Source organism: Carettochelys insculpta, chromosome 2 (genome assembly GCF_033958435.1).
Source record: "Carettochelys insculpta isolate YL-2023 chromosome 2, ASM3395843v1, whole genome shotgun sequence".
Classification (NCBI taxonomy): domain Eukaryota; kingdom Metazoa; phylum Chordata; order Testudines; family Carettochelyidae; genus Carettochelys; species Carettochelys insculpta.
Genome location: NC_134138.1, coordinates 92,857,649 through 92,879,722, shown reverse-complemented (window position 1 = coordinate 92,879,722; position 22,074 = coordinate 92,857,649). Strand labels below are relative to the sequence as shown.

Genomic DNA, 22,074 nt, shown 5'->3' with positions numbered 1-22,074 from the left:
ACAAAGATCATGTCACCAACATCTATGTGGGATGGTCGGGAAAGATGCACAACGCATGCATTTTTACAAATTCTGGTCTGTACAGAAAGCTCCAGGAGGGGACTTTCTTCCCAAAGCAGAACATTAAGATTGGCAACGTGGAGATGCCCATAGTGACACTAGGTAACCCTGCGCTCTCTTGGCTCATGAAGCCATACAGAGGCACCCTGGATCACAGCAAGGAGCATTTCAACTACTAGCTGAGCAAATGCAGAATGGCAGTGGAATGTGCCTTTGGCTGTTTAAGAGCCAGATTCAGGAGCTTTCTTGCCTGTTTGGACCTTTGCCAGAGCTACATCCCCACCATGGCTTCAGCATGCTGTACTCTCCATAACGTTGGTGAATCAAAGAGGGAAAAATTCATGCCACCCTGGGTTGCAGAGGCAGATGCCCTGGGCAGTGCTTATTCACAGCTGGACACAAGGGTATTCACAAATGCACATGGTGAAGCAACAGCAATCAGGGAGGCTTTGAAAAATAGCTTTAGGAATGAGCAGACAGCCACATGAATCTGCTGGATTTAACTATTGTGATACTACTCCCAACCCTCACAATGATGTGTGCTTTACAAAAGCACCTCCAGCTGCACCCCACCCCCTGTGAACCAATAAACGATACTGTGGTTTTCACTTAAGACATTCTTTGTATTTGGGGGGCGGGGAGAGGTTTAAGGGGTAGGTAGGGAAAAGAAAGGAATCCTGGCATCACCTATGGTGGAATGTGACCCTTTTGCAGTATGGAGATGTCATGGGCATGGAGCTTTAGACTGTCCTTGCCCTCCCCACCATATGGGGACCCTGACAATGCGGGGATTGAGCCATATCGAAGTGAGCCTGGGCAAGAGGGCGTGGAGCCCACATAATGAGTCCTGTGGTGGTTGTCCCTCTGTAGCTCCAGGATGGAATGCAGCATCTTGGTTTGCTCCCTGACTGCTGTCAGAAAGAAAATGAATTCAAATTCCTGGGCTTCTTGTTACCTACTTCCTACAAAGGTAGAGATCAACAGTGGTGAAAGAGGCCAGAACAGACACCTGTGGGGCATTGTGGGATATCTGGGGGAAACCCTCTGGAGAGCAATAATATCAACGTAAAGTAGTACTGTATCCACACTTGCATTAATTCAACCATGCACACCCACCTCAGGCAGCGGCGGCTCCGCTGGCTTGGCCACGTCCATAGGATGAATGATGGAAGGATCCCAAAAGACATCCTGTATGGCGAGCTAGCCTCTCGCAAAAGACCTCCCAGATGCCCCCAATTGCGCTTCAAAGATGTTTGCAAGAGGGACCTCAGGGAGGTAGACATCGAGCTGGGAGGAGCTGGCAGACGATTGCAGCCGATGGAGGCAGGAACTACACAAGGGCCTTCAGAAGGGTGAGATGAGGATCAGACAGCTAGCAGAGGAGAAGCGAGCCCACAGAAAGCACAGTAAGGACCTGTCAGACACCCATTACACATGCAACAGATGCAGCAAGGACTGTCACTCTCGTGTGGGCCTTCACAGTCACAGTCGACACTGCAAATGATGATCCCAAATGGAACTATGAAGGGCACGATCCATAGTCTACGTAGACTGAAGGATGCCTACTACTACTACTATTAATTTAACTATTTAAATTTGAACTTGTTTTTTTGCCACCTCGAAGTGTCAATGCAAGGAGGTCAACCTTAGTGCCCCTTAAAATTGACCTAATGGTATTTGCAGTGAAGACAGTCACATTGTAAAATCAAGCTAAGTGCCTTAAAATCAACTTTATGTTGTAGTGTAGACATAGGCTGAGTGTAGTCCTATTGAAATCAGCCAGACAGTTCATAGTGCATAAAGTTTTATTATGTGCTATGAATAAGTCTTGCAGAAGCAGGGCCATAGTAAGTAACTATGAAAACTGCACTGTGCATTGTGAGATATGCAACATGTGTAAGATCATAAGTTGGTTAAATCAAATCTACATCTCACAAGAACTCTTAGAACTCTCAGAAGCATTTTTTCTTCAGCGTGGTCTCCTTGGATAGCAAATTTGAAATATTTGTATCCATCCACTTTGGCCCCGGACGGGAACTTTCTGAGTCACTATAGGGGCTCGTCTGCATACTTGGCTTAATCTAATTCTTGACCTCCCCCGCCCCACCCCTCCACACTCTGATTTGCTCACCTTGATTATCTTTTTCTGATTTGTCCTCCTTGCTTACTATTTTTGGTTCTCTGTGCCTTAAATATTGAGTCTGTTCTGGTCTGGCTGTGGTCTGAAGAAGTGGGTCTGTCCCACGAAAGCTCACCCAATAAACTATTTTGCTAGTCTTTAAAGTGCTACTTGACTGATTTTTGTTTTGTTCCAAAAAAGGTTACCAACGTTTCAAATGATAATATTTTCTCCCATACTCTACTTACCCTCAAAAGTGGAGGGAGTGTGTATGGTCCAATCTTAAGCAAAAACAAAATATTCAGGTACAGGCCAAATTTCAGTATCTAAAGAAAATAAGCCACGATTGAAAATGGGGAGTTAGACTAGAAACAGGTATTCAAACTTAACAACGCTGATCTCTGTCGACCCTGCTCTGTTAGTTAGCAAATATGTCAGTGGATATGAAATGATAGTGACACATCTTACCTCTTGTAGATGGGTGTGTATTTGTTTTTTTTTTTTTTTTGGCCAGAATTGTTGCTTTCTCTTGTTGGAGCCAACAGAAGAGATGGGGAGAATTAAGAGAGGAAATCAGTGAGCTAAATATGCTCAGGGCAATAATGATAGGTTATTACACTCTGGCCTTGTCCTCTCATTGAGCGGACACTGGTCTGTTGTGAATCACCGACACCTTTGGATCCCACATTCTGCTCAGCTCTGTCCTACCAGCACCCAGATTTAGGCAGTGACTAGTTCAATATTCCTAGTTTGGGTTCCTCAGGCACACACCCCAGGTGGAGCCCGTGTTCGATAGCCTTCTTGGTCAGTGGAACCTTGCAGCTTAATTGCATTAAATGCTGGAAGTTGTGACCGAGCCTGCAGTTATTAGATGTATTCCCCCCACAGAGGCCACCTGACAGCAGGAGCTCCTGGTTCTAGTTGAAACCTTTTAGGCAGGCAGGCAGGCAGGCAGGCAGGCAACCAGGCAAGCAAGAATAACAGGCTTTGCAAAAAATTTTTTAAGCACAGGCACTTTATTTTTCAAAGCACACTAGAGATAGAGATCTTTGAAAAATAACAAAATCGTGAATGCAGTCCCCCGGAGTCAGAGTTCGTTCTTTTTGTGTCTTGGATTTGGTCAGCATCCTGAGGTCAGGTAGCAGGTCCTGCCATTTTGGCTTGGTCTGCTTGCCTGTGGCAGTGGTTGGTTCTCCTCACTTAATTTTGCACTTAATTTTTATGGTCCTTTTAAAGAAATAGGTAAGAGTTTCTTTTTTATTTTTTTCCTAAGGCCTCAATATTGAAGGTAGGTCCGGTAGTGATGACTTTGTTTGAATTCTGCCTGAACAAAATATTCCAAGTTAGCAGATTCTGATCTGGTGATCAGAGGCCTTAAATATTCATTGTGCTATTGATTTCACATCCGTGCTTCAGCAGAGTTGAAAGCACTGTGTATTCTGGTATGAAATGCTGCATAGCACAAAAGAACCCAAGTAACTCTCAAACCACACAATTATACGTATTAAGTCCTGAACCAAAATCTAAGATGTGAAACCTCTGATCTGACCTCCAGAGCTGGATGCAAACATAAGGGTCTAGATCCTTGCCTGTGGCCACAGAGTGGTTGATGTGACTCCAATGGGGAAAGGATGTGCAAAGGTGGCTTTAAGGGAACTAGGCACTCCCCCAGTCTTGAGGCATAGATATGCTGGCCCATCACAGGGGAGAATTGGTCCACAGCTCTCTCCAAGGAGCAGAACTACTGTCTTGTATCTGAACCTTTTTAAATTTGGAGTCATTTTCAGATGCTTTTGGGGGGGGTGTGTGTGCAGATGAGGCTCCTTCAAGAGGGAGAGGTTTAGGCTATGAAGCTAGAGCTGAATCCAGGTCCACATTTTGGAACCCCTTTTTTGTTCAGCCCTATCTCCAGTCTGTAGTATTTCATAATCAGATCAGATCATTCTACACTTAGCCCAAATGTCCTCCTAGGTTGCTACAAAAATTCATACCCCCACCTCCAAAAATAAGCACACAAGATCTGTAATTAAGTAGTTTTAGGTGAAATGGGTGAAGGCCAAACACAGAATGCTTCTACCTCGAAGCAGAGCTTTTTAGAAAGTTACAGGAAAGCAGGAGTTCCAGGGGATGTCCGTAACTACCTTTCACAATACCGCATTTGCTACCTGTAGTGAGGCAGAGTGGGCTCCCTCTGGACTGGAGAGCAAAGCAGCACTATGCTCCCCTTGGTGGGTAGAGCCAAAGGCACCCTGCCTTTCTCAGAGGAAGTACCAGGGCTGGCAGGAAGTAAAAAGGGAGTTGAGCGAGAGCCAGTGAAACACACAGATGCTTCTGTTCAGCTGCAGTGTCCAGGAGCTGAATCTACATTAGTGATGAGCAACTTGTTGGCCACTGGGGTTCCACTTGCGGCCTGTGGACCCCATGTCTGGCCCCATCCCCCATGTGCCTCTTATGCACTGGATACCTCCACTTCCTATTCCTCCTGCTCTGTCCCAGAACTTTTAGAGTGCCAGGAATCCTGCTCTGTCCCTGCTCTTTCCTCCGTCTCAGAGCTTGAATGCTGCAAATCAGCTGTTTGTGACTGCTCAAGCTCTGGGCGGGAAGGGAGGAGCAGGGACAGAGTGCGAATTAAGCTGAAAGTGCTGGGAGGGAGGGGGCTCCAGTGCCCCAGTGCATGAGGGGTGCATGGGGGGAGGAGGGCAGAGGGGTGGTGCGCAGGCCACAGGTGGAACCCAGTAGGCTGCAGGTTGCCCATGTGTTGCCCTGAAATGAAGGAGGGCCTTTAGTGTGGCCAGTCAATAGTCTTGGTTGCCCGTCACTGACCTAAGCGCTGCAGCATGCTGCCCCTGGAGGAGACGGATCCAGAAGAGGAGTTGCCAGGATTACCATGGGCTGCCCACCCAGAGGAGGCCAAGGGCTGGTGGTTGCCTGCCTGAGGCTCCAAACCCCAGGGGAGTAGGAAGTAGCCCGGGGTAGCTGAAGACTGGGCAGCTACAGGGCTGTCCGCTTCTGCATCAGTGTATTGTGGCTGGATCCCTACTGACACTGTGGCAGATCCCTCTGATGGGGCCCTAGGCTAGGACACAGTTGAAGTTGGTGTCCCCCTACACCCCAGTCCTGGGTGGCTCCTTCCCTGCCTTTAGGCCAGGAGGCCTATGACCCTTGAACAGCCCTGTGAGTACCCTAGACAGCTTCCTGAATGCTCAATCCCACTGGAGCCCCCTGCATTCTCTCAGAGGCTCCACCCCCAGAACCTTGAAAAAGCAAACCAGCTGCCTGAGCCCAGGCAGGGGAATGGGGTGTCGGGGCAGCATTCGCTATTTTGCAAAAAAAAAAAAAAAGCACTGCCTATTACTAGAGTACAATTACATGCAAAAAATAACTTCCCATCTCAGTTCCTGTGCCTCACGTCCCTTTCATCAATTTAACCATTAAAGTTCCTTTTATGACATTACTGTACGTATGACAGTTTGTTGCTAAAGGGACAGCTGAAATGACAAAAGAAGATATTTGCTTAACAGCACAAATAAACAGCAGCAGGTGGCTGATGAAGTCTCTTTTAACGCTCATCTCTTAATAATTGAGGGAGGAGTATTAGAAAAGAGAGGTTTGGGAGCTGAGTTGACGAATACTGAAATGTCATTTTGATCTTTGCGTATGCCAAGAAAGTTATTTTAAATCTTAAGGAGTTTCAATACAGGAACCCCTCCACGGCTATTGCTTCATTCAGGCAAACTTTCAAACTGTAATATCTGCTCAAAAGCACATTCATTGTCCTAGCTTGTTCTTCCGTTGCTCCCTCCAAAGATAGTTGTGTGTGAATCAACCATTCTAATCAGAAGCAGTGCGCCTGCCGTTCACAAGTGGTCTGTATTGTAGGCCATGGAGCCAGAAATGCCTGAATTCTAATCACTGTGCCTTGTGGACTCACTCTTTGCCTTTCCATCTTGTTTCCCCACCTGATAAATTGGGATGATGATAACTGTTTACCTGCCAGGGATATTGTGAGGATTAATTTGTTAGAGCCTTTCCTGCAACCCTTACGCTGAGTATCACTAACGCTAGGACTGCACCATGAAATTAAGTCAATTTACATCATTATACAGCCACTGCTATTTCACGTTCGCACTGGGCTCCGTGTGATGAGAGTGCAGTCGCAGTAGCAGCTCTTGCACTGGCAGAGAGCAGTGTCCCACGGGTAGCTATCCCACGGTTACCTGATGAAACGGGTCTTTGCGCACGGAAGCTGAAGCTCCAAAATATCCGTTGGTCTATAAGGTGCCACAGGACTTGTTTTTGAAGCTACAGACTAATACGGCTACCCCTCTGATACGTATCCCATAGAGTCGGTTTCTACGCTAATACGCGGAGCGAACGATGCTAATGAGGCACAGATACAAATTCCCCGTGCCTTATTAGCATAACGTCACGTGAGTTGGAGTCCGGAAGACCATTCTTCCAGACTCGAAAGCGCCATGTGGAAGCACAGCCCTAGGGGGGAGCTTCCAGAAAGAAGTCCTTCTGGAGGCCCCTTCTTCCCAAAAATTGTTGGGAAGAAGGGGCCTCCAGAAGGAGGACTTCCTTCTGGAGGCTGCCCTGGTGCCGCGCTGCTGCAGCACCTGTGGCACAGGCACAGCCTGAGTGCAGGATCAGAGTGTCCACACACCCATTCAGTGAAGAAAAGCTAAATTCAAACCCCAGCTGATTTGGAGCAGGTTTCCTGGGTAGAAAAGCTAACATTCTAAGGCCAGGCCTGGAAACGGCCTCATGGCAGATTTGAGAGTGACTGACCAAAGTGTTTCCAATACAGACACTTTTTTTTTTTTTTTAAACTTCTGCTTGTGTGTTACATTTTTGGAGGTGGGGGTGGGGTGGAATTATGGTTGGGTCTAGAAGCCCCATTGTGCTAAATGCTACAGAAAGGAAGCCAATTGCCATCCTGAAGAGCTCATAACCTGAAGTTCTGAAAACAGAGCTGCATGGGTGAATTGGTAAGTGCTGCTACTGCCTCTGTTGTCAACACATCTTTATTCAAGGTAACAGCAGGAGGCAGGTGCAGACAATTCATGAAAGCTACTCCAGCAAAGTAGCCTGAATGTGTGTCCTCTAATTTTTTCCCAGTAAAATAATAACCCACTTCAGTGGGTCTGACCCAGTATGGCCATTCTTATGTACAGGAGTTTAAGCCAAATGTTAAAGAACCCAGAATTTTCTGTCTTCAGTGCCTGGCTCAGGTGGTTGTTGTTGTTATGGCTAGAGTAACTGCACACTATTTGTGTCTAGATTGCTAAGAACCGTCAGCAAAAGATACACAAAGCAAAAGATACGCAAATTGCGCAATGTATTTGTGTACCTTTTGCCAACGGTTTTGTTGGGAGAGGGTTTTTGACATTTGGCTCACCCACATGGGGCCAGATGTTGGAAAACCCCCCTCTGTTGAGACATCCCTTCTTCGTCATAGAACGAGGTGTACAGGGATGTCAACAGAACGCTCCCAACCAGCAGACCTCTTCTGAGAGATCTGCAGTCTGGATGCGCATTCTGTCAACAAAACTTCTGTCAACTTCTGCTCATTTGCACAGAAGTTTTGTCGACAGAAGCCTGCAGTCCAGCCATAGCCTATGATATTATATAAGCATGTTCTGTGTAAAGTGCCTCCATGTAGTTAAAAAAAAAAATCTCAGTTTCTGGGTGACTAAATATAAGATGCCAGGGTAGATGAACAATGAAAACATCAAGACAGTTGAAGTATTGTTCAGAGAACTTTGTAATCTTAAGCAATTTAACTTTCTATATTGAGAATTAATTAGTTAAACAAGTGACAGATCAGTATCATTCAGACACGCTAATATTGCAAATACCTTCATACTGTATTGGTTTATATTCCAGAGAAAAATATGTTATATATTTGTCATAGGACTTCTCTTGCTCAATATAAGTTATTTTTAAAGCACTCACCCCTATAGTATCTGGGAAGGAAAACATTAAAGTATATGTGAGTTACTTGTGTGTATCCAAGATAAAAATATAGAGTGCTGATGCAAGACGTTGATTACAGCTAGGCTACGTCTACACTAGTATTCCTCTTTTGAAAGACATGCAAATGAAGGAAATCAAAAATGCAAATGAGGCACAGATTTCCATATCGGGCACCTAATTTGTATATTTATCTTTGGAAAGAAGAAAAGCAGTGTAGACACAGCTCTTTTGAAAATAAACCCCATTTTCAAAGGAATCCTTATTCCTATTTTTTTTTTTTTTTTTTAAGGAATAAGGGTTCCTTCAAAACTGGGTTTATTTTTGAAAGAGCTACACCTACACTGCTTTTCTTCTTTTGAAAGAATATGCAAATGAGGCACCAGATATGTAAATCTGCACCTCATTTGCATTTTGATTTCCCTCATTCGCATGCTTCTTTCAAAAGAGGAATGCTAGTGTAGACGTAGCCCTAATGAATAAATGTAAGAAAATTCCTGAGTACAAATCTCAAGTGCTACACAGAAAGACAGATGGGGCAAACTGTAGGAATGTCAATAAATACACTATTGACTAAAGGCGGGAACTCAGCCAGATGACTTTTTTTTTGGATAATATAATAGACACTGAAGGCAGGAATGAGAAGGAATTACAGATACTGGTGCTGTAGAGATAAATATGGGACACGAGCACAGATCTGGAAAGAATGTGCCTGAATAAGGAGTGCAGGATGGGGCTGTTAATGTTAAACTGGTTTCAGGAGAATAAAAAAAAAAAACACAAAGCAAATCCCACTCATTACCCTTAATCATGATGTGATCTCCCAAGTGCTTCAAACCTTTCTAGTAACTAATCACAGTGCTTTAAAAAACATGCATAGATGACAAAATATTCTTCCTAAGGGTGAACCTGAGTAAAATGACATAAGATGGGGAGGGGAATGTTTCTCCCACCCACCCTTGCAAATTCAGCATAGAATCGCTTTTCCAGACATCATCATAGTGATAAAGGTTGTGTGGGCCAAAGTAGCCCCTCAACTACACTACGCATTACAACCCTAACAAAACAAAACAAAACAAAAACAGCAGTCATGTAGCACTTTAAAGACTAACAAAATGATTTATTCGGTGATGAGCTTTTGTGGGACAGACCCCCTTCATCACTATTACAACCCATTACAACCCTGGGTATCCTTGTGTAATCAGATTGTTTTCAACCTAGTGGTCTGTGGGAGATTCTGATTTCAAATTAAAATTGTAGTGTGGATGGGGATTAAAGGACAACTAAATGCAAAGCTGACTCTAAAGCAGTTTACATCTGCACAGCACACAGTTAACTCACTTTTAAAACTAGCAGTTTTATGGTTTTGTCCTTTGGCAGAGGCATGGCTTGCCTAGGGCTGGCTTCTTGTAACAGGATCAGCCTTCTGTTTTCTGGCAATGCAAACGAGACCTCCTAATCACTTTCATGTAATAAATGTGGTAAGGCCTCCTTCAGTCCCAGTTGTGGTAGGACATCCACAGCATGTGCTGCTGTGTTCATGTCCCCAGGGCATTCTGCATTTACAAGAGAAACCATGACCTAGCTGGTCAGGTTCTCAGGAGGATATTGTTGCAAACTTGATTACAAAGACAGCTGAGATGGCAGAAAATAAATTGGTAACTGTAAAGCTGCTTGAGGTTACAGTGTTTAATTAAAATCACACTTAAGTTATAATAGGGACAAGGCAAGAGAGGTATAGACAATGTCTTCTGGTAGCTAAAGAGTACAGTACAGCACTACTATCTTTTTAATGGCTCTTATCCATTACAGAAATATCTTAGGATTTATGCTACTGCTCTTATTAACCAAGAGAATATACTAGTTATAGCTTTTTTATTTTCAGACTTAGTGCCAGAGAAAGATATTTTGCTGTAACCAACTAGTACAGAGGACCAAAAAAATTGCAAACTGACAAATCAAGTACATAAGAGGGGGATGAGGGGTGGGATGTTAATTGTCTTGCTTGAGATAATTATAAGCATCAAAGGAAGGGAAGCAGTCCTTGTAATGCATGAGGTAATTGATGTCTCTGTTCACACCATGTTAGTGTCAAATTTGAATATGAATTCCAACTCACAAAATTTCTCCCTCTAATCTGTTTTTAAATTTTTTCCTCCAGGACACAAATTCGCAGGTCTCCAACAGAATGGCCCACTCCATTGAAGTGTTCACTGCCCAGCTCGTGTATGTTGAGTTTCTTGATGTCTGCTCTGTGTCCATTTATTATTTGGCAACCGTTTTGCCCAGTCTGTCCAATGTACATAGTAGCAGGGCATTGTTGGCACATAATGGCATATATAATGTTGCTGGAAGTGCAAAAGAACGTGCCTTTGATCTTGTAACTAACATGGTTAGGTCCAGTGATGGTATCCCCAGACTAACTATGTGGACAAAGTTGGCAGCAGGGTTTATTGCAAGAAAAAGTTCCAGGGTTAGTATTACTGTGGTGTAGCCTGTGACTGGTGGTGAGAATCTCTCTTAGGTTAGGAGGTTGTCCATAGGAAAGGACAGGCCTGTGATCTGGAGCCTTCTGGAGTGTAGCATCCTGATCCAGAATAGGTTGTAGGTTTTTAAATGATGTGTTGCAGAGGTTTGAGTTGGGGGCTATAGGGGATGACAAGTGGTGTTCTGTTATTGATCTTCTGGGACGTATCTTGAAGTAGCTGGTTTCTGGGTATTCACCTGGCCCTGTCAATTTGCTTTTTCACTTCTCCAGGTGGGTAATTAAGTTTTATGAATGCTTGGCAGTGGTCTTGTAGTTTTTGGTCTCTGTCAGTACAATCAAAGCAGATGTGATTGTATCTAAGGGCTTGACTATAAATGATGGATCGTGCAGCGTGTGCTGGATGGAAGCTGGAGGCATGTAGGTAAGTGTAACAGTCAGCGGGTTTCCAGTAGAGAGTAGTGTCCATGTGGCCATCAATGATTTGTACTGTGGTATCCAGGAAATGTATCTCTCATGTGGAATAGTCAATGCTGAGATTGATTGTAGGATGCAAGTTGTTAAAATCTGTGGAATTCTTCCAGAGTCTCTTTACCATGGGTCCAAATGATAGTCATCAATGTAGCATAAGTAAAGAAGGGGTAATGGGATGAGAAATAAGGAATCATTGTTGTAAGTCAGCCATAAACATGTTTGCATACTGTGGGACCATGTGAGTGCCCACTGCAATGCCACATATCTGCAGGTATAAGTTGTCCCCAAATTGGAAATAATTGTGGGTGATAAAATTACACAGGTCAGCCACCAGATTTGCTGTGGTAGTATCAGGGATGGTATTCCTGGTAACTTGTAGTCCATCTTCATGTGGAATATTGGTGCAGAGCACCTCTGCATTCATGGTGGCAAGGATGGAATTGTCAGGAAGGTTTCCAATGTTTTGTAATTTCCTCAGGAAGTCCGTGGTATCTCCACCATAGCTAGGAGGGCTGGTAGCATATAGTTTGAGGAGGGAGACTACATAGCCGGACAGTCTGGTAGTAAGGGTGCCAATACCTGAAAAGATAGGGCATCCCGGGTTTCCAGGTTTGTGGATTTTAGGCTTTTAGAATAATCCAGGGTGGGGCTCAGATGGTGTGTCTGAGTGAATTTGGTCTTGAGTAGAGGCAGGGAGTTCTTTAAGTAGAACGTGTAGTTTCTTTTAGAATTCTAAAGTGGGATCTGAGGAAAGAGGTCTGTAAAATGTGGTGTTGGGGATAGTTGTCTAGCTGCCTCGTGTTCATAATCTGACTTACTCATGATGACTATAGCACCCCCTTTGTCAGCCAGCTTGATTATAATGTCTGAGTTATTTTTGAGACTGATGTCCAGAGTCTGCTGACAAACAGATTAGAGCAAGAAATTTGTGAGTTGGAATTCATATTCAAATTTGACACTAACACATGGTATGAACCGAGACATCAATTACCTCGCGCATTACAAGGACTGCTTCCCTTTCTTTGATGCTCTAATTATCTCAGGCAGGACAATTAACATCCCCATCATCCCCATCCTATGTATTTGATTTGTCAGTTTTTATTGCAATTTTTTTTGGTCCTCTATTTATAAATGTCAATCTGTATTGGAAATGAGATTGATCTGATGAAGTGGGTCTGTCCCAGGAAAGCTCATCACTGAGTAAATCATTGTTAGTCTTTAAAGTGCTACATTTTTGCTGTTTGTCTGTGCTCCAACACACACAGCTACCTCTCTGTTACTATTAACAAGAATAGAATTTTAGCTATGTATTTCCTCTTGTTTGATTTGGTAACTCATTTTGGTTTGCTTGTTTTCTTAAATCCTACTATGGTTTGCTTAATAAAAAACTATTTTGTTTATAATCAAGCCCAGTGTGAACTGTTAGTAGCTGGGGAGGGTTATCACTGTGCATATCTTCCTTTCATTGATAGAGGGGGCTTATCTAATGACTTCTCCCTGTGCAAATCTTTTGCGCAGAGAGAAAACTGATTTATTTGGGGTGTTGATCCCTTCTCAATGTTGATATCTTGGGTGCTATGGCCGAGAAGTGCATCCACCCAGAACTGAGGTTAAACATTGTCTGCATTGCTCTGAAGGACAGTTACCCCAACTCTGTGTATTGCCTGGGGGGAGGGGGATGGGAGAGAGACCAGAGGATCTGGTTTAGGACAGGCTAGTAGGGAGCCCCAGAGGGCAAGAAGGTGGGTGTCAATGGCCTGATCAGCAGACTGAGGAACATAGCAAGGGGTCATCTTGTGACTGCCCCCATCACAAAAACAAAGCCATAAAAGTCACAGAGACCAGTCAAGAGTACTCATGACATACCAGAGAATTATGGACAAGAAGGGACGTTGAAAGGTCATGTTCAGTCCCTTGTAGTCATGGCAGGTCCAAGAATTTGTCTAATCTGCTCTTAAGATTCTCCAATTATGGAGATTCCACACCTTTAGTAGGTTGTTTATTCCAGTGCTTAACCCGTCTTCCGCCCACTGGAAGTTTTTCCTAATGTGCAACCTAAGTGGCCCTTGCTGCAATTTAAGCCCACTGCTCCTTGCCCTATCATCAGCGGTTAAGGAGAATAATTTTTCTCCCTCCTCTTTGTACAACCTTTTAAGTACTGTTATTTCGCTTTTCTCTTCTCTTTCTAGACTAACCAAACCCCATTCTTTCAATCTTACCTCAGGGGTTCATGACAAACCTGTAACCCTCCTCAAGACAGATGTAATTCATTAATGCTATTTAATTTTGAAGAAATGTGGAACAGAGGAACTTCAATTGTGTATTATACCCACTGTTTCTCTAGTCTAGTATGTGGTCTCAGACAGGGAACAGCAACAGATGCTTCAGAGGAAGATAAAAGAAATCCCACAGTAGGCAGCTGTGAGTATATTCTCCCACCTGGTGTAAGTCTTGTCCCTACTAGTCAGAGATTAGCTTAACTCTTGAGACATTCTTTTGATCTACTTTTCAGAGAAGATAAACAAGGGAAGGTTTTCAAAGGCACTTAGGTCTCTGAAGCTGCACATGATCATCATAATACTTTCAAGAGTATTAAGCATCTTAGATATTTTTAAAAAGACCTATGTACTTAGAACACCTTTCAGAAATCTGGCCCTTAAGTAAACCTAACAAATGAATGCAGACATTGCAGAACACCATACAACCGTGTCATTATTTTAAGTAACCCCTCCACCATGAAGACTAAACAAAGTAACCTTTCAATGCATACCAAGCAATATGGGTATTGGTTTTGCTGTAACTGGAAATTCCCTGGGGGGCAGAGACCCCATCTTTATGGGTTGTCCAGCACAGTGTAAGATAACTCTTAGACAACGACTACAGCCATTTACTCCATTGTTAAGTTACTACTAGGAATGGTAGTGCCACCTAGTGACAGTTTTAAATGTTGTTCAAAGGAAGATACATACTGGTTTTAAATTAAAATTAGGATGGCTAGAACATTTAAGTGGTAGAGACTGTTTAGTAAGTTAACCTTCTGTAATGAAACAGTAAAGATTCAGATTCCACAGCCCCATTAAAATAACTACATTTAAATAGATTCTTCTGGAAAATTAACTTAACTTATCCTTCTTTTCCCCCCTAGATTTTTTCTTCTGTACATTAGTATATGTTTCATTCTGTACTACTTGCAGCCTTTTTCTACTTCAGGCAGAACCTTTAATTCTGCACTTACTCGTCCAACATCATCTGTGGTCTGGCATGATCTTAGTTAGCTGGCTGTCTGCTGATCATGAATATTGTCAAGTTTCCCCAGAGTCCCATATAGTTTGTTTACAGCCGCCAGTCCTGTTGGAGAACACTTCAGTCTCCCTGGACACTCAGTGGCAGATTTAAGGGTGACAGTCCTGAAACAAAAAAAATTTAAAAAAAATCAAATGGAGAGAGAAATCTGAGCTGCAATTTATTTGCAAATTTGACTCCACTAACTATGGATTAAATAGAGACTGGGAGTGGCTCACAGTTTACAAAGGCAGTTTCTCTGCTCTGGATGCTGATAGCTCCCCATTAGACTCTGACAAAGGCTCACATCTCGCTGTCTGATCTGACTTGTTTTTTCCTCTTTTGATAAGTGCCATTGATACTGGGTCATTTCCACCTTGCTGAATAGACCTGGTTAGCTCTGGCCCTCCCTCTTACTGGGACCCCACTCTTTAAATACCGAAACCAACCCCCCACTCATGCATCTGATGAAGCGGGTCTTTGCCCATGAAAGCTTATGCTTCAAAATATGTCAGTCTATAAAGTGCCACAAGACTTCTCGTTGGTCTCAAAGCCACCAGTCCTGGCTCTCAGTGTTCTGTGCTTTTATTTAGCTCTAATTTACTCCTAAATGCCTTTTAAGAACCCAGTAAACAGAGGAAGTGTTGGTAATGCTTCTGGATAATATTGACCTCCCATAGTTTGTCAAATTCTCTCTTATGGTACCAGTCTGGTCACAAGGGTGTTGAACTAGAGAGGTTCAACCTGTACTTTTGAGACACTCTCTACTGCAGTGTTTTTTTAAATAATTTATTTTCTTCTCCTAGTCCCTCTCCCCACATCTGCTTGTTTGGGGACAGAGCCGAAGCAGAAGCTGCTGTCCTGGATGACTTCCACATAACAGGTAATGAGAATATTTTTGAAAAAGATAACCAATAAAATCATCATGTAGCTGTCATACTCCAAAAGAAGGGCAGAAAACTAGACCATTCTACCCGTTTTTAAGATTAAATAGGAACAAGTAGATTTGCTTCCCATCCTGCAAGAATGCACTCAAAAGAACATTTATTTCATAATACAGTAAACCCTCGCTGTAACGGACTGAGGGGTGGGGGAGGTTGTCCGCTATTCCCAAAAGTCGGTTATATGCAAGTGTTTACTGCCCACCAACCCCTGCCAGGCTCCACCAGCCTCAGCCTCCCCCACCCACAAAAGAATAAAACCCTGCCACACACCGGAGCTGCTACAGCTGGAGGAGCTGGTACACCCAACCCCACAGCTGGAGCACTTCAACATGCACAGTGCCACCACGTGGCCTGGAAGAGGCACCGCCATGTACACATCGTGAGTCCGGCAGAGGAGGTGACAGTTGCACGTCTTCGTTTTTTTTTTTTTTTTTGGAGGGGCTTGATTTTATGGACCCCAATGGACGTCGGGAACAACCGGGATATGTATGCGTGTGTGTTTGCTCCTGAAGTCTGCTAAATCAGGGTCCGTAAAAATCAAAGGTTTACCATACAATACAACCTTCAACATTTCCCACAGGCTTGTTGTTTATACAATGGGATTAATAAGTGAAACTCAAAAATGTTGGCTAGGTTAATGGTGGTACAGATGATGTCTCATATAAAATCACTAGTTATGTGCTTTGAATTTCAAACATTTGAGATTTATTGATTTTTTTTCTCTTTACTAGATCCTGCTGCATAGGCACACAAACACAAATTCCCACTGTAATGGAGGGGGATGGAGCATTATTGTAGGATGGCCATCATTATCTTGTCCTTTGTGGCATTTAACTCTGGTCAGGGTTGAACTAGACAACATGCTAGTAAAAAACACAACCAAACAGCACCACATCATCGGCCAGTCTGCATCAGTGGCAAAAGCCTACACAAGGCTAGAACTGGGAAAATACATCCATAAAGGGGGGAAAACCCCTCAGACAAGACCTTGGAATGAAAAACATTTTCCACTGTAATAACCACACATCATTCTAGTACTCTGCCTTTTTTGGAAAACACTATACAGCAGTTGCACAATAAACCAGTCAACTTTCAAACCAGTAAAAAGTTTGAGCTGCTTTCTATACGAAATAACAGAACCAATAACTGTAAGACATGTAGAAATTCCTTAGGAGTAGTTACTATAGGCAGTTTCTCCATTACTCCATCTCAATATACTAACACATCAAATGCACGAGAAAGCCAGACAACACACCCTAAAACAAATGCTTTATAGGAATAACATTAATCAGCAAATTTACATTCACTTTTTTTTTTGTTAATACCATGCTCAAAATAAACTCATTTGCATTATAAAGTTCTTATTTTCACTGAGCTATGGAGCCTGAGACAGTTCAGTTAGAATACCACTGAATAACCACCAACTTACCTCTAAATAAAACTACTTGTTCTCCATGTTTTAAATTTTTGCCCAAAATTCAGACCACAGAAGCAACCTCTTTAGAACCAGCAAACATCCCAGCCAATATCAACTGAACAGTTCAGTAACCTCACTTCCATAGGTATAACCATAAAATCATTGGAAATTTGGTAAATAAAGCAGGGTCTCCATTCTCATAGCTATCCTAGAATGGTAAACTGAACCCCGGTAAAATTCAGGATCTGGAAGAGATGAGTAGGAATATTTTGTTGACTCTGTTACTACTTCTAGCATATTACAACAAAAGGGCACACAATAGAAATACGATGTGTGGATGTTACAAAATTCATATCTGGACCTTCTCTCCAAAGCTGAGAATTTTTCAGTTCGGGAGTTTGGTCCAGGTCAGAGATGGTAACACAGTGTATCTTGGATTCAGATACTGAAGTTCCTCCACTCACCAATTACACCCTACTCACCCCCCCAACCCCCGCACCCCAAAAAAAAAAAAAAGTCTGGATGGCTCTGGTTGCAAGGTTTCATATAAGCGCTTCCCTCCTAATTTTAAGATACAAAGCTCATGAGCAAAAAAGTTACATTATCACAGCTTCCTAGCAAACACAGTGAAGACCATCTGGTTTGTCTTAACATAGTAACATTGAAATGCAACAATCAATTAAGCCCCCAAGCAGCTAAACCCCAAGATAACAGTTTAATACACAAATCAGGTCTTCTAATTGTGCCAGAATACTGGATAAAATTATGTGAAATGCCCTATGCTGTGCAAAATAGCCAAACAGCAGCACAGTAGACCAATTATTTTATGAAGTTGCTTTAGACGAAGAACTTCAATATAAATAATGCAGTTGTCTGTTTTAAGAAAAACATCATGTTAAATGGAACGGTCTACTAAAATTCTAGGAACTTTTAATATTTGTGGGTAGAAAATTTACTTTGCTAATTCAGATTTACAGAAGGCCTAGAATCAAATGCAAAGCTATAAATAAATCCAACCCCATGTCATTTTCCCCCCCATAACTGTATCTTTAAAAAAAAGATCTCGCTCCTACCAAATGGGAAGCTCTGTTTTCCAGTATTTCATTCTGAAAGCAAAATGTATATGTTTCCAGTTGTACCAAAAAGGTAGAAATTACACTGTAAAAACACACAAAGAGAAACATTAGTTTTATACTTTCTGTCCAGCCCCAAAGGCAAAACACTAAGTTTTGAGAGAGTATGGAAAGGAAAGGAAAAAAAATCAAACTAAAAAGAAATCTACCACCACATGTTGAGATTTGCTAAAAGAGACACTCCTCCAGACATCAGGAGCATGAAATAGGTGTTCAACATGTCTAAACAAAAAAATCTTCCATTTACAGAATGTTTTCCATTAGGATTAGCTGAGCATATTCCACAAAAAACCCTGTTACCAGAACATTAAATGATGTACAGTTAACAATGGGCACAGGTCCAGGATTTTTTTTCCTAACAAGCAAATCTGTCATCCAAGACTAGAACAATTTCTTTGCTCTGTACCAGAAATTAAAAACAAAGGAATTTTCTCACCATGGCTACGTCTACACGTGAAGCCTACATCGAAGTAGCCTATTTCGATGTGGCGACATCGAAATAGGCTATTTCGATGAATAACGTCTACACGTCCTCCAGGGCTGGCAACGTCGATGTTCAACATCGACGTTGCGCAGCACCACATCGAAATAGGCGCAGCGAGGGAACGTCTACACGCCACAGTAGCACACATCGAAATAAGGGTGCCAGGCACAGCTGCACGGCGGACTCAACAGCCAGCTACTCCCTTAAAGGGCCCCTCCCAGACACACTTGCACTAAACACCACAAGATCCACAGAGCCGACAACGAGTTGCAGACCCTGTGCATGCAGCATGAATCCCCTGCTGCAGCAGCAGCAGCCAGAAGCCCTGGGCTAAGGGCTGCTGCACACGGTGACCATAGAGCCCCGCATGGGCTGGAGAGACAGCGTCTCTCAACCCCCCAGCTGATGGCTGCCATGGAGGACCCCACAATTTCGATGTTGCGGGACGCGGATCGTCTACACGGTCCCTACTTCGACGTTCAACGTCGAAGTAGGGCGCTATTCCGATCCCCTCATGAGGTTAGCGACTTCGACGTCTCGCCGCCTAACGTCGAAGTTAACTTCGAAATAGCGCCCGATGCATGTAGCCACGACGGGCGCTATTTCGAAGTTAGTGCCGCTACTTCGAAGTAGCATGCACGTGTAGACACAGCTCATGTTACACAAAATGAAACACTGTCCAAATTAAGTGCAAGAACAGAAATGTTTACACGTGGCAGCTTGTTCAAGTTGTAAATACACTGGTTAGCATTTTAATTTGCACTAAAATGTCAAAAGTTGATAGAATTGTCAACTTGGAAAAAATGCGTCTACCTAGCATTAGTAAAGCATATTAACAAAATAAGTTTAATGAGGTATTTTATTTACATATCAATCTTTATCTTTATTTCAAAAATATTATAAAAATGTAAAAATCCAGAAATAGATATTTTCTTCTGGGTTTTCATGTTCACTGATCTTTATCCCCATATCCTTTTCACTACAATACAATCTTTCCCTCCCTCCACAAATTTCCAGTCTGGTTACAGAGGTGCAAGTGTGCCATAGTGGTCTGAAATCCATAAATTCATGGAGAAAGGCAAAAGCTGTGAAGTTAAACTGCATGCAACAGGTTCAACCAGTGAAACAAAGACCCTGAGAAATAAACTTGAGTGAAACAAGAAATTGTCTGCAGCTTTGTTCAATCATCTTTGTCTTTTGCTCCGTGTTTAAGGATGCGTGTGAATTCAATGTAATTGAAATTTCCTTTTTTGTCAATTGGTGCCTCTCTGTATAGCTCGTCTACTTCTTCATCTGTAAACCTGTCTCCCATTGTTGTCAGCAGTTCTCTCAGGTAATCTTCTTGAATGAACCCTAGAATGCAATGTGTAACAAGAATCAGGATATAGAAAATTTACTTCTTCAAATGCGAAGATATGCCAATAATGTGGTAACTGGCACATCAATAGCAATAAATACGTATCTGCCTATTACAGCATGCAATAAATGGGTGTAGTTGCATCAAGAGACAAGAATGAATGACTTTAAAACTTTTAAAAACTTACCTTCTCAAATTCAAGACAAGCAGCTACTCTGATGCAATTTACAGTAAAAGGATTCATGAAGAGGTACTGTTTTACAGAGATATAATACGTGGAAGTACAGTCACTTGAAACAGATTTAAAATGAGGGAACATAAAGACATTGCTAACGGAGGCAGGAATAAATAAGATCACTGCTGCTCTACTGTATGGTATGCATTTTCTAAGGGATTGTATTCTCAGCTTACCTGACAGAGGGAGTGCACAAATGCACCTACAGGATGAACATCTCTAGTCTAGCAACCTCAGGTTCTGACCGGTGCCAGAACAGAGAATTTGCAGAACCACGAGAGGTTAGGAATGTCTAGCACAGGGTTTCCCGACCTATGGGTCGGGACCCAAGCATGGGTTGCAATTACATTTCAAAAGGGTCATGGGCTGGGCTGGGCAGCTCCACAGGTGGCTATTAAGAAGCCATTCACACTCCTGAAGTGGTTTTCAACTTCTTAATTGGATTAACAGTCATCAGGTAGTTAAGCCACTCAATTAAATTGAGAACCATTCTGGCCAGAGTTCTGCCCCATCTGGCTTCCAGCCACAAGAGTAAGGGGCCCTGACCCCGGGTTCCAGCTAGCTTCCACCTGCGGGGATGGAGGTTCATCCAGAGCTCCATACCCTGCCGACTTCTAGCTGTGGGGGCCCCTGTGCCTCCCCAGCCTGTGAGTGACTCCGAGCCCCTAAGTGTGACTCCCCTAGTCCCCTGCAGCCCGAGTGACACCCCAGCCCAAGTGAGACATCCTCTAGCCCCCTTCAGCCCTTGCGTGACACCTAGCCTCTGAGTGTGACTCCCATAGCCCCCTCCAGCCCGAGTGTGACTCTCCTAGCCTGAGTGTGACTGCCCAAGCATCTGATTGTGGGGTTTAAGATGGGGGAGGGTGCAGTTTGGGAATGAGTGTCTTTCCACCACCACAACTCTGATCATCTAGAGTAAATGTAGTGTTATTTTATGGATATTTTTCCCCTTTTCTATAAAATAACTTATGAATATATAAACATGAGGGAGCACAATTTTATATTCTTGCCTCAGGTGCTAAATTATCTAGTTATGGCTCTGTCTTCTCTTCTCTTCCCCCCCCGCCCCCCGTTTCTGAAGTGCCTAAGGTCACCAAGTCTTCCTGAATTGTCAAAATGGATCCCTGTCTGGAAAAAGTTGGGAAATGCTGGTCTAGCATCATTACCAACTCTTCCAGTGCTTACTGGACTCTCAAAAGACATTTAGAGACAAATTAGAGCTAAACAGCAGCACAGAACACTGACAGCCAGGACTGGTGGCTGCAAACAAACTTTAGGTGATCATGGGAAACTTGGCCATAGCCCTGATAACTGGACATCTGGCTAACTAAAATCATGCCAGACTACAGATGTAGGCTAGACAAGAAGGGTTCAACCTGTAGTATCAGAGGGATACCAGTGTTAGTCTGTATCTACAAAAACAACAAGAAGTGCAGTGCCAGCTTATAAACTAACAGATTTCTTTGGAGCATAAAATTTCGTGGGCAAAGACCCGCTTCATCAGATGCATGTAGTAGTTTCCTCTGATGATTAAATAGCAACAGTTTGACCTTTTTGTAGCTGTCAGGTTCTGTTGCTGGGGTGCTTTTGCCTGGATACTGAGAGTACATGACATGTCCAAAAGGAGAGTTTATAATTGAGGAGACCTGCAGACAGGTTGAGCAAGTTCAATTAGGAGGCACGAAAGCTTGTTGTGAGGAGATTGAGAAAGGGCAATGATCCAGAAGAGGTGGGATAAGCAACTTAAGTGACATATTTTATGATAAATAGAAATTAGCAGAACATCACACAGAGATTATTAACACAGGGATAAAGTAAGATGATGACTTGGATACCAAAAACCAAGGTAGATTAATTCAATATCGATAGATATTACTAGAGTCTTCAGTTGTCATGTAATTCCAGAGAAATTCAGAAAGTACAAAAAAGTGGAGCGTGGGGAAAGCGACACAGGCACTTGAGTGCAGAGGATGGGCCCCATCCTGATATCCAGATAAGAGACCTACATTGTTTCAAATGCACAGTAGTTTCCCTGTTGAAGGAAAAAGGATAAGTTATTGAACTTCAGATGGAAACAAACCAGTCAAAGAAACTAGCTGACAGACAGC

General features: G+C 43.0%; 1 protein-coding gene across 7 annotated transcripts in view; it reads right to left on the bottom strand.

Moving 5' to 3' along the window:
* Positions 1 to 22,074, bottom strand: part of LOC142009391 (myosin regulatory light chain 2, smooth muscle minor isoform-like) — a 32,327-nt gene that overhangs the window by 1,560 nt on the left and 8,693 nt on the right. For 4 of the 7 annotated variants that reach the window (XR_012644457.1, XR_012644456.1, XR_012644458.1 and 1 more), the window contains 4 exons: positions 17,831 to 19,727; positions 16,770 to 17,002; positions 14,350 to 14,521; positions 3,163 to 3,503 (listed from right to left, as the gene is read on the bottom strand). Coding sequence is in view for 1 of the 7 variants with exons in the window: in XM_074987381.1 (XP_074843482.1) it covers positions 19,555 to 19,727 (173 nt within the window). In the remaining 6 variants the exon portion in view is untranslated. Of the gene's footprint in view, positions 1 to 1,176; positions 1,403 to 2,427; positions 2,506 to 3,161; positions 3,504 to 14,349; positions 14,522 to 16,769; positions 17,003 to 17,272; positions 19,728 to 22,074 lie in introns of those variants that run through there. The other 3 variants (XR_012644454.1, XR_012644455.1, XM_074987381.1) reach the window with 3 other exon arrangements.